Raw genomic sequence first — 15,187 nt, forward strand, 5'->3', positions numbered from 1 at the left:
CTTTGNCGTACTTTTTGATTAACTTTATACTTCTTTTGGAAACCTATTTTTCAGTGAAATGGAATGTTATAATTCTAGTGGGTTCAGGACAAATTCAGCTCCATATGAGTCTGAGTCAGGTTCATGGAACTGAATGCTCAAAATTTTCTCTCCTTCTAGTCTCTCAGACTTGCACAGAGATCCAAGCCGAGCTAGAAAGCAGCCCTTTGATACTATACTTACTGTACTTCCTTTTCTTCAGTTTCTCAAGTTGTTCCTATCAGCTAAGTCATTAGTTTACCTCAGAAACATGGAATAATGATGTATTATGTCATCCTAAGCATACCCTTTAGTTAAAATTTAGGACCAAAAATGTATGAGCTAGCAGTGTTTGACCTTTTTCATTGTTTTCGGTTTGCTCTGCTTTGGGTCCCACTTTGTACATTTGAGCTTACAGAAGGAGCCAGGATTTACCTGGATTGAACACAAGCCTGATTTTGAGCAAGTGACTTGTCTGTCTGCAAGCTGCCAAAAGGATGTAATATTACTGTCTATCTACCTTATAAGCCATGAGTGTATGCTGATATTTGCAAAGCACTTGGATCATGTCGAAGTGGTCGTCATCTCCTAAGTGTTAGAGTAGCACCACAGTGTAGGATTTTGACATTTAAAATAGCCAGATGTGAAATCTGAAGAGATGTCTCTTCATCTTGTAAAGTGCACTGGTGGGGTGAAAAGCTCGCTGCAACTCTGGTCAAAATTTTGAAAAGCTAATCTACTAGCGTGTCCTTTCTATTACTTTGTGTAATACATTCCATGTATAGGGCTAGTTGTTTATAATTTTGCATGGTCAATGTATATTTTTAATAGGTACTCTCACTTTATATTGGGGTAGAGTGGTTGTTACTGCATGATATTTTTGTATTTTTTTATTATCACATTTCACATGACTTTATGTGATTTTCATTTCCAAATAAGCTGTTCATTCCTGTAATTGCATGTTTTCCCATTTTAATTCTCCAAGAAAAAGCTTGACTTTATTTAAAAAATCAGTGCATTTTGTCATTTTTCCATGTCCTGATGCTTCCATGCATCCAGTTTATCCAGCATGGGGAATTTCAGTTCTGTCTCTAAGTTTTCATTTGAAGCTAAGGATGTTAACTTATAAGGTAAGTTAGGAAAGTGAGCCATTCTTTTAGAATTAAATGAAAGGTGCCCTTGCTATTATAAAAATCTAGATCATTTTTGTAAAGGTAAATTAACGTCTTATCTTTTTAAAAAAAATTTAACTCATTTGGCTAGAAATATTTCCTTTGACGCATGGCTTTATTTATACTGACTTTTAGGATGCAATATGCTGGCCAGTATTTACCATAGGTTGGTAGATCACTAGAGGTCTTCTACCATACTTATAAACTAAAAATTGCAGCACAAATTTTTATGTGGAACAGTGACATTTTGTTGCTATACTCTGTGTGAGACAAACAGAGCATTACTATGAATTTTGGCCTGAAAATAGCCAAAATCTTTCACTACATGATAAGAACTAGTGATACAATGAACAATGTTTTTGCAACATATCTTTACCTCTATTTCTTTAAAGCTGTTGTAAGTAAAGCAAGTAAGTTTTGGAGTGTGTGTATATAAATATATATATATATATAAAATATTATTCTGACCTTGCACATTTTTCATGTCCTGGCATCAGCTATCTTGCTTTGCCAAGGAATTCTACTGATAAAATAGATTTTCTATATTAAAAAAAAAAATCTGGTTTTGAAATAAGCCAGAGAAATCTATAGGGGATAGGATAGGAATAGAATTCTGAAATAGTTATTAAAAACAGAACTGCAGCAAAGGCTAAGAAAATAAATATGGAACTTTTTTTCTACTGCTAATGTTTTCTAGTCAATATTAAAAATGAACAGAATTTCACTATTTGGGAGTGTTGTGAATTCTGAATAAATATCTTTTACGTAGATATTAACACATGGTGTATGTAATTCCTGTAAATATCATGATCTTCCATATAAAACTCATGACCTTGCTTATCAAAGTGCCTTGGCCTTTAAATCAGTTATTGGTGATAATTACTTGCAGGTTACGCTGGCAACCAATGGCAAATCCGCAGACTTCAGTGTTGTTGAAGAAGAGCCTTGGAAACGTGAGAACTAAGGGAAGAGATTCCCAGCTCCATCTTTAATAAGCCCTGAAGCTCTCCTCTGGTAAAAGTTATCACGATTAAAGAAGATTTCTCTTTTTTTTTTATTTAACATCTACAGTTTGTGCTTACTTAATTTGTTAACTGAAACTTAGCAAAGAGCTCGCAAAGTCATTGTAGTGTCTTTGCCAAATAACAATCCCTCACCATCTGGCTCCCTTGTGTTGCTGTCTGAGTGGATGCAGCTGGAGACTCCTCCGTGTGCCGAGATGTGCTCTCACCCGCCTCCCCTCTCATTCAAGACACAGCGAATGTAGGTGCTGCAAAACGGAAAGATCCAAGTGCCAGTGTGGCGCTCTGCAGGGACTCAGGGTCACAAAGACATAGTGCCAGATAAACCTAACATCCTATCAGCCCTCAAGTGTTTCGGTGACTCTTGTGGCATACCTGTGACCTGTGAGTCACTTCCACGGTGTACATTTGATCTAGTTGGCACTGTGTGGCTGAAATATCTTTTGAAAATGTCTATAAAGATTTCTGTTTGTTTTAATAATAATAAGCACCTGGCATGGGAAGCACAGAAATGTTGTGCCTAGTTGCACTTCAAACTGAACTTAGAGCCAGGGGCAAGATTAACGTACGGAAGTCAATAAATTACCCCAGACATTTTGTTGCATCAGTGCAACTAACATTTGATATCAAGACAAGATCTTACGTTTGAGTGCACGTGTTGTATTTTTTCAGCTGTCACAGGGCAGATGCAGCCTTCATCTTATTCTGGGGCTGTGCTGCTCTGTGACCACAGTGCATTGTACAATACAAGGCAGTATTAATGCAGGGGTGGGCTGCTAGTTCCCTCACTAAATCTATGCCTGATTTAGAAACTACAGGATGCCATGGCCTCAGTTATGCCATCCTTAATCAAAGTAGGTAGCACCTTACTATTCACCCTGCTGCAATGATTTCAGTGGGATTCCTCATGTGGAAGGGACTACACAAGTAAGGTACTACTAGGTGTGAGCAAGGATGTCATGGTTGGGTGCATGATAATTGTTTGCAAACAAATCCTGAACCTATTACGCTAAATAATTGAGAGTTTCTGAATGTAATCATTAGTAACATTTAATTTGAAGTGAAAGCCTCTTTCAAATATGTGTCGTATTTCAAACAATGGCTAAAATCTGAACTCATTACTAAGCTAAATTCCATATTAAAGTTAATAGAATTGGGCCAGAGTTAGGACTGAATGAAGAATAAACCAGAATTTCAGGATTTAGACCAATACATTGAATATACATCTCTCTTTCTGTCTCTTGCAGAGTAACAATTCATAAAAATCTCTAATGTCAGAGAAATGATTCCTAGAGCACATGGCATCTGAATTAACAAGATGGTGTTTTGTCAACATAGTATAGCTGGCTCATCCTGCCAGAAGAGATTAGAGTCACGATAATCATCCTGTTAAATGTTTTTAAAGGTGCTTGTTAAAACTCAGCAATTCTAAGACACTGGTGAATGCTGTTATAATATTGGCAATGTTCTGTAGCAAAGCTGAGCCGAGTGGCCTTGGGAAGCTCTACCCACAGAACCAGCCCTGGGCAACATGTGGGAAGCTTTCAGAGCTTCCCAGAATGAACTAGAATAGGAGCATATGATGAACTTTAAAATGGCCGAAAACAGAGCTGAAATATTTATGGACATAGGCTAGCCAGTGTCTGTGCTCAGAGCTGTCGTGGGAGTAAACAGGAATAATGTGTTTAACTGTAGAGTGGTACTTGGCTCTTCAGAAGCTAGTAAAATGTAACTATAACCTGCTCTTGCTCATCTGCATTCATACAAAGATCTCCAGCAATGCACACGGACTTGAGCCAGTGAAGGTTACTTGCACGAATAAATGATGTGCAAGATCGAGTCCATTGTCAGAGTGTTCCTCATTCAAGCATTTGTTGGCATGGAATATTTTTCTTGCCTTCCTATTTTTGTTCTCACATGCCATTGCTACCATCCTAAGCAAAATGGCCTACATAATTTAATAAATATTGAACCACTGTGAATTCTGTAGGTCTCTCACATGCATTAGAGGTGGAGACCTTTTTCAAGGTGAAGGCCTCACCTTAAAGAATTTTTTATGAAGGCTGGAACTGTAGGATATTTGGAGAAGTGATAGACAGGTGGTCTTCTCTTCAATCATTGGTATTAGAATATCCAGAATTAACCAAGTCCCATCTTCTTCTTCTCCCAAAACACAAGGGAACAAACCCATGTATTTTCTTCTTTAAGTGCATTTGTAATAGGAAAAAAAGGAAACAATATGTCACAAATTTTTGCACGTTAGGTATTGAATTGAAAGCATAGGTGTTAAGAGCATCTCAGGATCAGGGACCTAGTCTGCATCTGAAGAAATTCTTTCTTCTGGGTTATGTGCCAGCAGTGTGCCTGTGAGGGAGCATTGGTACTCTACAATGTTGTCTCTTCTGAGGGTGCTGGCTCACATCAAGTGAAATTTACTGCCACTTGAGTAGCAGCTGTATCCAAGAGTAACATGCAGAATTTACTGCAGCATATAGCCTGGCTTCTCAAACCATGTTGTAGCACAGCCTGTCAATTAATACACAACTGTCCAGCCTGTTCATCTAGCAGTTTCTTAGGAGCAACTACATCAATTGCTTGTCCTGAAAGTAGCTTTAGAAAACTGGTCCGTATAAGTCTAGCTGCCTTTTGAAGCTGTTTAATAGCTGGAAGCAAATAGGACTGCCAGCAACATGCGACTAGGCAGCGCCGCAAAATTACATGTTGAAAAACGCTCAGAATATGCTTACGCTTATCCGCTTGGGACATACTGTCCTTTGAAGAGTGATTCTTCACATGGAGACTAAGGGAGGAAGGAATGAGATGCTACAGAAACTCCACCCACATAAGAGAAAATAAATTTGGGTCATTTGATAGGACGAGAATAGCAGACTGTGATTTAAAATAGCAATTCTGTAGATACAGTAACTCAGGGAAGTTTCAAAAGATAATTACAATGGCATTTCTCTACTTAAATGTGGATGTGGATGAAGGAGAAGTGTTGTTTTTGGTAAACTCCTCTGCTTTTACCCTGGCTGAATTCTTAATATAGTGTTACTCCAACACAGCACTGTATTTAACCATCAAAAAGCTTTCCGTTTCTCTGGGAAAATGTAACTCATTCTTGGCTTGCATTTCTCGATTTGCTCATTCCACATGAGACTGGGTTGCTACTTAACTAAATAAACACAAAATAACCCAGGAGCCGGCCACTCAAGCTAATACATGGTTCACATTTGAGTAGACGACGCTGGTTACTGACCACTTGCTTTTTAGTTTCACCAGAAGTGTTAATTAAATGTATTAATTTGCTTCTGGCAAAGGTTTTGTATTTGTTTCCAGTGCTTGGGTAGCAAAGTTAAAGTACAGAAGAAAGTGATTTGCTTTCTGTGTAGTTCCAGAAGGAATTAATATTTCTTTCTACTTTCATCTTGTTTGTTATTCTGTCTGTTCCTCCTCTTGTCTTTGCAACTGCGATACCCTTTGCCCTTTGGATTGCTGCATCACTGGCACGTGGAAAAGTCTAACCCAGGCAAAGACTCAATGCTTAATTAAGTATGCTTAATGAAGTACATATTTACGCATTTGCTTTATGCATTTATTGCTGAAGCTGGGTCAGCATTCTCTTACTATCTATTAATTAAAACTAAGGAGCACTGTACGTTAAAAGTAAAGAAGAGAAGGAGCACTTTGCTACTGAATTTTCTTCCTTACTTCCTTTAGAAAGCAAAGGCTGCACCAGCACTCTAGGAGACAAGTGTGGGACTGACACAGGGAAATGCTTCAAATAGGTGGGGCTAAGCCATTTGAACTATCTTATGGTATGTGCTCCTTCCATTTGAACCAGTGAGAAACTCTTTGCTTCTTCAAAAAACTACTTTTTGCTGTAGTAGAACCTGTGCCTGCAATGTTCTGACCACCTGAAGTCCCACTGAAACCTGTGGGAGTCACAGGCTTCCCAGAAAGGCCGAGTCTCTTCCTGTCTCCTTTAAGTAATAAGAGGTTTCACAATCCAGTCCTAGGGAAGAGTCACTGTCTGGTATTTAAGATGAAAGTGATTCTCACACCCGAAATGTTTTTGCCAAGATGCTGTAAAAGCAAATCACTTCTATGCCACAAGTCCAGCAAGGAGTTTAAAACTCTGCATAGAAATTAGGATCACTGTCATTACGGTTTTGATCTGTTTCTTCCCCGAGATTCAGCTAATCTCCATTTCTTTCTCAGCACACAGGGAATTCAGAGCTTTATGTCACTTTAAAGCGCATGAGTAATACAGATTTTGGATTTGTTTTCCATCACTCCCAGGGTCATTACTTTTCTGGTAGTAGATATTCAGAAGAGCAGACTGTTCATCTAGGAAGCTACAGCAACAGGGTTTGAACAAATTTGTTCTGGCAACTGCCTGGATTTTCTTTACTCTCTCCACTTCGCTTGTGTTGTTGTGGGCTTGTTGTAGCAACACAGCAGCAGTCACATAATTCCCTGAAAACATAACCAGTATTAAACCTCACCTCTGACCTTCATTTCTGTAAATGCCTTTAAAAAGGCTCTGAGCTTTAGTACCAGGCTCAGAAAACCCTTTTGTAGACATTTAAAGGTGTAACTGTTTCTCATGTCATTAAGTTCCATTTTCCCATTTTTATTACTGCATTTGAATTAATTTACAGAAGAGTAAATAAGGGCACTTTATAAAAAATGTACTGTAATTTTATTCTGTTATGAGCCAGAAGACTATCCTTGATTTTACTACTGTGACTTCTAAGGCCATGAATAGGATATTTTTCATGTTAGCTATTATAATAGGCTTATAGTCCCTGGGGCCATTTGCCTCTGGTACAACTCTGTTTGCTTCAACACAAAAGGTCATGTGGAAACTCCTGCTCCCAGCAGAAAGCACCCTGTGGAAGAAGAGTCATTTTCTTTTCTCCAATCACACTAATGACTTCAAGGGAAAAATATTTATCTGATTTCTATTGTCTGAATAACTATACAGAGAGAATAACTTCAAGTATTGGGGGGGGGGGGGGAAGCAATCGCAATACTGAAGTGTCAGAGAAGACAATACAGCTGTAAACAAGTTGATCAACTACGCCATGTTATTTTTTTAAGTGTTACATATCCTTGCTCACAAGTTACCTGAAACAATGTGTTAAATATATATTCCTTCCAAAGTCATGGATCTTTCTTCCCCTGCGGACACTAGGCTGTGTCTATCCATAATCCTCAAAGCACAAGCAGACGCTGCGGTTCTGCCCACCCAAGGCAGGACTTGAATGTCCCTAGCAAGTGTGCCTGGGTTGGACTGCGCAATGGTCCCTCCCTCATTTTTTCCTCCTGATCGTGTTGGATATTAAATTGAAATCTGCTGCTATGAATGAGCCAAATCGCCGCTAAAGGCCAGGTGCTGTGAATTCCTTTACTTCTTGTGCAAATGGGTTCACTGGCAAAAGGCGCTGGAGACCCGTTCCTCAGGTTTTCCCACTGTCCCAGGGATACCTTCCCCTCAGTGGAGACCTGGTAACTTCCTGCTACCAGGTCGTACAAATCCAAGCAGATACGGTGGTTGTGCATTCGAATCTATGAGTCTTATGTAAAACACAGGCTCCAAACATTAAAAAAACCTAGAGCATTTTACTGAGCCACCGAGTAGGTCTCTATAGTCTGAGAGGGAACTAACCCACAAGCTGAGGAATGACTTGGGGAGGCAGGAAGCCTTGTGAGATTCCTCACATTGCCCAACTTTTTGATGTACTTCCCCTTTCATTTCTAAGTACATTCTGCTGCAGACCCGTTACGGATCGATGCTGGAATAACCAGTCCTTCTAGTCTGATTTCCAAAATACAAGAATTTTGCAAGTGTTTTTAATGATGCTCTGTGGCAAGTGCCATGGCGCAAAGGGAGACTGTTGTAGGCAGCATCACGCAACCTGGATTGTCTGGTGTCTGTATATTGCTTTGTACATAAATAGAATAGTTTGCAGGGATTTTTTGTATCATTCTTTTCTATTTTTTTCTACAGTTTTTCAAAGACTGTACGCAAACTGTGTTTACAAATTGATTTTGCAGTAAAAATTGTAGATTGTAGCATTTCCATTTTGCTGTTTTGTACGTGCTTGTGAGTTCTGGTGTACTACAGGTTGTCCTGCCTTCTTAAAGATGGTTGCACACACTTCCATCCAACATACCCTGCTCCTTTCTTAAATAGATCCCATTTCGCATGATCTGGTGTGAACTGTAGTTTGTAGAATGCATGAGAAAAAGTTGCATGTGTATTTATATTGTTAAATATGATATACTCGATACCAATTTAGTTATTAATACAGGTTTTATGGGTTTTTTACTTATTCTCTGGAAACTACAGTGTAGACTGAACTAAATTACCTAGTATCTGTAATTTACAGACACACAAATATTTTCTTATAATATTTTCTATATGACCGTATAAGATAGGAAAATAATCCTTTAAAGGTGATCTGTACCTTAGAACAAAAGCAGCTTTCTTATAACATTTAGAATCAATTGAATGTTTCTGTGTTATGTTTAATGAACTAAGAACATACATTTAGTGATGAATTATAAATGAAGCACAAAATGCAGGAAGCGAATAGGAATTTCAAGATGTCCTTAAATGCTGCAGTTCATTATAGAACAGTGTTATTATAACCTGAACAATCTTCTAGATTGACCGTCTTGGGCAGTTGTCCCTCATTTTTCCTGGTGTTACCTGTGCCAAATCCTGCAACTCTTTCTTAGGATCTGATCATGTATGATTGACTGACTCAGAATGCTGAATAAAGAAAATTGGAGATTTGGGTAGGCAAAAAACACATTAGCAGGTACCTAGTCCATCTTGCTAGGATAAAATGTGCATGAGTTCAGCCTGCAGAAAGACTTCATGGCTTGGCCTCATTTTTGCCTCCTTGAAAAGCAACCAATAGAACAACCATGGGACCAATTAAACCAGGTAGCATCTGTACAAATACCTCCTTCTTTCTTACGTATTTTAAAGAACACAGACGCTATATTTTTTGACCAAGACGAGTGAGCGTTGCTTCTCTTTTATGGTCATCTGTTCCCAGGCAAATACCTCTTGGCATTAAGGCCATGGCTATAATAAATTGTATTTAATTAACAAGGAACTGTTTTTAAAGGAATAAAAATATTAATAACAAACAGTTATATCAGAGAAAATTCCTTTTATAGCCAATTAGCTCCATGAGCATGATTCAAAACAAAGAAAATATTGAATGGCAAATATTGCTGTCCCAGCGTGACTGACACTGGATATCTCTCCACCTATTCAGAAATCTACAGGGCCATTATATTCTCCTGAGGTTTTGGAGACTAAATATCTGGTAGATATAGGAAGTGTGTTGATGTACCCTTGTATTTTAATCTTTCTTGTATTTTAAATCAGATGTACCAGGTATTATCTTAATTGGGACTGCGGGTAGAATAGTGCTACATGAGTTACTAATAGTGATAGATCCTTCCTGATACCAATTGTGACATTTTGTTGAAGCATGATGTCCAGTGCCTCTCTGCACTTAGTGTAGATAATGTAGCTATCAATGTGTAATTTCAGTGAAATGGTGTATACAGTATGGATAGAGGTGCTTTACTTTAATTTAATTGATTGCTGTGCATTGAGCTATAGTAGAAAATCAGAATGTCTTTTAAAATTTTGTTCTACTTTTTGGATTTTTGTTTTTATTGGGGTTTATTTTCCTTTTGGCCATTTAACTGAATAAGTTCCATAGCTTAATAACTGCTTTATCTGTCTATTATGGAGTATCTTGTTCTGATAATATTCAGAATCATATATGCAGCCAGCTTATTGTAAATAGGTTATTTTTAGTTTACAACTATCTAACCAGCATGGTGCGTGCTAGTACCTGCATGTGTGTGATTCCCTGGCAGTGAGTGGCAGTGATCCCAGGATAGATTTGCTGCCTTGCGAATGCACTAGTGATTACATTAAGAATTAATGGACACAGAGAATAATTAGTTTATGGCTTGTTTTCTTCTTGTTTGCTTGACACGTTGGAACGCTATCAATGACCATAAGTTTAGTAAGTTTAAATTAGCACAACGAACGAGGGAAGATCCATCTTAACAGCACTCTCCCTTTGGACACCCTATTTCCTTTTGACTCTGTGTGCACTGTGCAATGTTCAGGCAGTCCGTAGGACTTGTAGGATCAGCACTTACAGGATCCCCCTGAATCCCGTCCAGGTCCTTGCTGACTCCAGGCTCCTTCAAGGAGCGTGCGGTTGAGGAGCCCTCCCAGCAGGAGCCGCTGCTTCGGTCCCGCTGTAGCAAGGGTCTCGGAGAAACGTTAATAATAGACTCACAAGCAAAGGTTCCCCTGATACTTCCATTGTTAAAAAAAGATATTAGTAGTTATCGGAAGTTAAATACAAAGCTAAATGCCCCCCGAGCTACTGTGGCTGATGTCCATGACGTCTGCTGTTTACGAAAAGTGTGTCTGTTCATAGCACATGCATAGGAGCTCTGTACTCAGTAGCAAAGTTCTGCTGAAATCTGGACTATAATTCCGAGCTGTGAGAAAATAAGCAGCTTCTGGGGCGAAAGCTGGAGGTGTTATGAAGCGTCACCGATGCTGAAGGGTTTTGGGAGACTTTGGGCGAGATGAACGGCAGGAGCTGAGTCATTCCTAAATCCCCGGGGCCTGGTTCCCCTCCCAACTCAAGCATCTCCCTGTAAGTGGAAAGAGATCAAAACCCGGCCCCAAAGTGCGGGATGTGGGAAGCATGGTGAGACCGGGGACGGTGTTTCAATTTGAGTGGCACACCACAGTGCCCTAGCCTACCCGGTCCTCCCCGCCGCCGTCCCGTGCAGCCTCCCAAATGTGACCAGTCATGAGCTGGAATCTTCTAAGCTATTTCACGTAAAAAAAGAATCAAAAAACAAGAGGGATCAGGTTTATCTTTTCCTTACATTCAAAAAGTTTTGCAGATTTTGAAATGACATACTGTACAATATCTATAGCACAGTTTGTTTAAAAACTAATGAATGCAGATGATATAACATTTCTCCCCTCTGGGCTCTGTTCTGGTATACTCGAGTTGGAAAGCCTCGCAGACTAAGCCTATTTTTTTTGTAGTTCAGATCCTTTCCTCCTTACAGCTTTCTGTAGCTATTCCCTTCTAATGCTTTCCTATGGTGTGAACTGATTTCTGTAACTTTCATGTATAAAACAAACTGGAGATTCTTTCTGTACTGGAAATAATCGTGAATATAATATTTCACTAAATGTTGTACCTCTTATGTACATATCATCAATAAATGTTGGTTCATAATTTTCATGGATTATATGTGTGAGTGTTACTGCAAGCCAGGGCTCAATACTGAAAAGTTTCAGATAGGAGTTCAGATAAAACAGAATGACCTGAGAGGCTCTCTGCCCTGAAAAACTGCAGCAACCATAAGTGATGGATCTGAATTTGCTAAGTGCTAGAAATCTCACCCTTCAGCGGTGTACTCCGAATACTGCAAATATTGCAGGGTGCTGGCTGCATCTGAGCTCATTTGTCATGAAGTCCAGGATGCAAAAACCACAGGTCTTGGCATTGAGATCTAGGGCTATGCATGATGCTCTATTTCATATGTAGGCTGAAATACTAATACTAGGGAAGTAGGAAGAAATGTTAGAAGAGTAGGACAATAAAATGGAATAGTTGCAATTGCTTTAGAAACCTCACTTTGCTCCCGTCTGCTAAAAAATAAATCTTTTCCTCTTAGTCTGTCTAAAAATATATATATATAAAATGCCTTTAGCTGAGCCTCTGGACCACTTTGCAGAGAAATGTACTATATTTAATACATGGATTAAGAGATGCTCATGGAATGAGCCATGGGCCAAAGGACTGGCGGTGGCTAAGTACAAAGCGGAAGCTACAACATTTATGATCTCAGTGGGACACACTAGGGAAGCAGCAGAATCACCGTGAAGTGATCAGCACACATAACCTGAACCCAGTCTGCCAGGTTTCACAGCCTGCAACACCCTGGGCTTGTTTCTTACTAGCCTAACCAAGGTCAGCCTTCACTTGAGACATTTCCAAAGAAAAGCCAGGCAAGGCAGGAAGTGGCTTTGGCAGTTCTTCAGCTGGCATCCCTCCCTCTGAGTCACTAATGAACCAAAGTCCTAACACGGGGTTAGGAAGATTTTGGGGCAAGAGATAAACTTGAGGTCCAGGTTATTTGCTGCCATTTCTATACCATGTCAACACTTCCTGCTGGAGGCAGGATATTAAAACATCCTGGTCTGGCCACATCAGCAGGCAGTGGTAATAAACACATGCTGCTGACTTTAAGTTCCCCTTGAAGCTTGTTGTATTCAGGATCCCCATCACTCACATGTTTTATATTTGGTGCATTGCGCACTTTCAGACTCCTTCCATAAAAGATTGTCACCCTTTTTCTCAAACATCATGCCAAAACATTTGAAACTAAAGGCACAATACTATCACCTATGTTGATTGATTATTTTTTCAATCTCTTTATGTGAGAATGAGCTAAAAAAAAGCCATGCAGGAGCCGCTTCTACAATTATAAAAGTTGTCCCTTTCAAAAATACAGTCCCACAGACTGATTCTGTAAGACATTGTAAGCTCCTCTTAAGCCTGTCTTTCTCCTAGTCTTCAGCTTTAGAAAAAAATTATTTCTGGACTGTCTTTATGGCTAGAATGTGTCCGTCACTGTGAGAAAACACAGTGGTATAGAAAACAGCAAGTCATGAATCACTGATCCATATTAAGAGATATTTCTATATCCCCTCCCCCTTTAGGCAGGGAAAGAAAAACAGAGATAACATTTCAGAGTCAATAAACCTTAGAGACAATCTTCTCTTTTGTATTAGACTATACATGTAAAACAGGAGAAGGATATGAAAGAAGCAGGTGGCCCTGACGTACGTTCTTCAGGAAGAAAACACCACTGAAAATGTCAGGCTAGCCAGAATTGTTTGCCGTGAGCATTTATACTACCAGAATGTGCAAATGTCCCAATGGGATTTAGCTCCCCTGAGCTAGAGAAGCTCCGCAGAGCCAATACAGAAATTGCAGGAGGTGTCGGGGGCACTGGGGCCAGCAGCCTCGTGTGCAGGATGCCCAACAACTTCTGCTGCAGACGCAGCCGGACGGAAACCAGATTGCATGAGAGATTAGGTCTTGCGGTTGTGGGGCTGCTCCCGAGGCAGGCAGGCGCTGCAGTGATACGCAAGACGTGCGCACAGACAGATAAAGCGCAGCCGCAGCGGCGGCCCCAGGGCCCTGCAGCCAAGGGCACCGCGGGAGCCATGCCTGGCACTGCTTGTGGCGCTTCTTCAATGCAGGATCAAAAGAAATCAAGGGCCTGTCTTCGCAGTGCAGTAGTGCTAATCATTTTCACTTAGCACTAAACCAAAAATATGGCTGCGTTTCCCATATTCATTTGTAAGATTGATCTACCTTTGCTTGGTTGTTTTCTTACTTGTGTGCCTGCAGGTACTTCATGGATCACTTGCTCATGGTCCTTAGACACCCCGGAGAAAGACTGCTCTGGAGACTTCCGAGAAAGCAAAGAGCAGTGACTCCTGAACTCTTTGAAAGGGAAAAAGAAGAGAGACCAATCTAGGAAATTCATCTAGAAATTCATTCCACTGTTTTACCTAAATTACCTGGATTACCTAAATTGCCAGGATTAAATAAACTTTGTTAGCTTACTTCTTTACCAATGATTTTGAAGGCACTCTTGCATGTGAACGAACACTGCTCTAGAAAAGACTCACCAAGTAAGACCCACATGTTTGCAGAAAATCAGCACAAAGCTGCCCCTCTGAACATTGTCTGGACTCTATTTATTTTCCCCACTCAGATGGAATTTAACTAACCCGCAGGCTTTCTACTGGCCCCCTCACAGGGGCAAACTTCACCTTTTTTGAACAAAGGATAATTTGGGGTTTTTATATCATTAACTTCACAAACACACATCCTTACCTGGAGTCCATTTCAAACTTTCTTTGGATGCATGAAAGAACCATTAACTAGAAAATGAACCACAAGAGAAGAACTGCAAGAAAGCTCCTGATAACTATAAATTTAATTTGCTTCTACTAGTGAATCTGATGACCTGCTGCTACAAAATAAAACAGGCTTAAATGTATTGTAGAACAATAAAATTGTAACTGATGATTGTAAAACAGTTTTATAAATAAAACAAACCCCACACTGCAATACATATAAACAGGCAGCATTTAGACATAGCTTGCCCCTCCATGAATGAAGCCAAAATTGTTCGCAGCTCTGAAAAGTAAAATTAACCCAACATACTGTTCTAGAGATGTGCTGTGAGGGTTCTATTATTTAGGGTTTTCATCCAAAGCATTTGCAGAAAGTATTTTCTCTCCGGTGCCAAGGAGCTGAGGAGTCATGCAGTTGTCAGCTGGGATCGCTGGGCCCAGCTATGCTGAGCTGTGGAGACTTGTTTCCCCTCCAGGGAGGCTGCCCTAAAGTTCTTCGTTTTAGAAAAAAACTCAGCCTAGAGGCTAGGCGTGAAATCCTCCTACTGCACAAAACTCTCTCTCTCTCTCTGGAGCGGCTGCAGTAAGGACACTGGTAAAAATCAGCAGCAGCAGCCCTGAACAAGATGCTTATTATCAAAAAGAGAAGGCAGACAAAAAGGGGTAAACTCAGATTTAATAGCTGATCACGAGGCAAAATATATTTGGTTTATTACTGTGTATTCTGGGTAAAATGAAAGCTTGGAGGCTTGGTTCATGCAAGGAAAATGTGGTCATTGAAAATGATCTAAGCTTTTTTTTAAATTAAGCCAGGAAAAAAAAATAGCGGTGCCAGAAGCTAGAAGTACCCTAATGACTGCAAGTAAATTTAGCTCTAAGGCTAAAACTCTGCCTGCAACCAAACCATTTATGTATTGCAACACAGGACTGACATACAGGTAGTAAAGTTTGCA

General features: G+C 39.8%; 1 protein-coding gene across 1 annotated transcript in view; it reads left to right on the forward strand.

Annotated features, from left to right (window-relative positions):
• The window catches only part of SLC1A2 (solute carrier family 1 member 2), a 31,161-nt gene extending 28,902 nt beyond the window's left edge, over positions 1–2,259 (forward strand). Inside the window, exon 10 of the mRNA XM_026055593.1 lies at positions 2,080–2,259. Coding sequence (XP_025911378.1) covers positions 2,080–2,154 — 75 coding nt within the window. The 3' untranslated portion in view covers positions 2,155–2,259. The remainder of the gene's footprint in view (positions 1–2,079) is intronic.
• The last annotated feature ends 12,928 nt before the right edge of the window (positions 2,260–15,187 follow it).

This window comes from Apteryx rowi, unplaced genomic scaffold, assembly GCF_003343035.1.
Source record: "Apteryx rowi isolate R43461 unplaced genomic scaffold, aptRow1 scaffold_124, whole genome shotgun sequence".
Classification (NCBI taxonomy): Eukaryota; Metazoa; Chordata; class Aves; order Apterygiformes; family Apterygidae; genus Apteryx; species Apteryx rowi.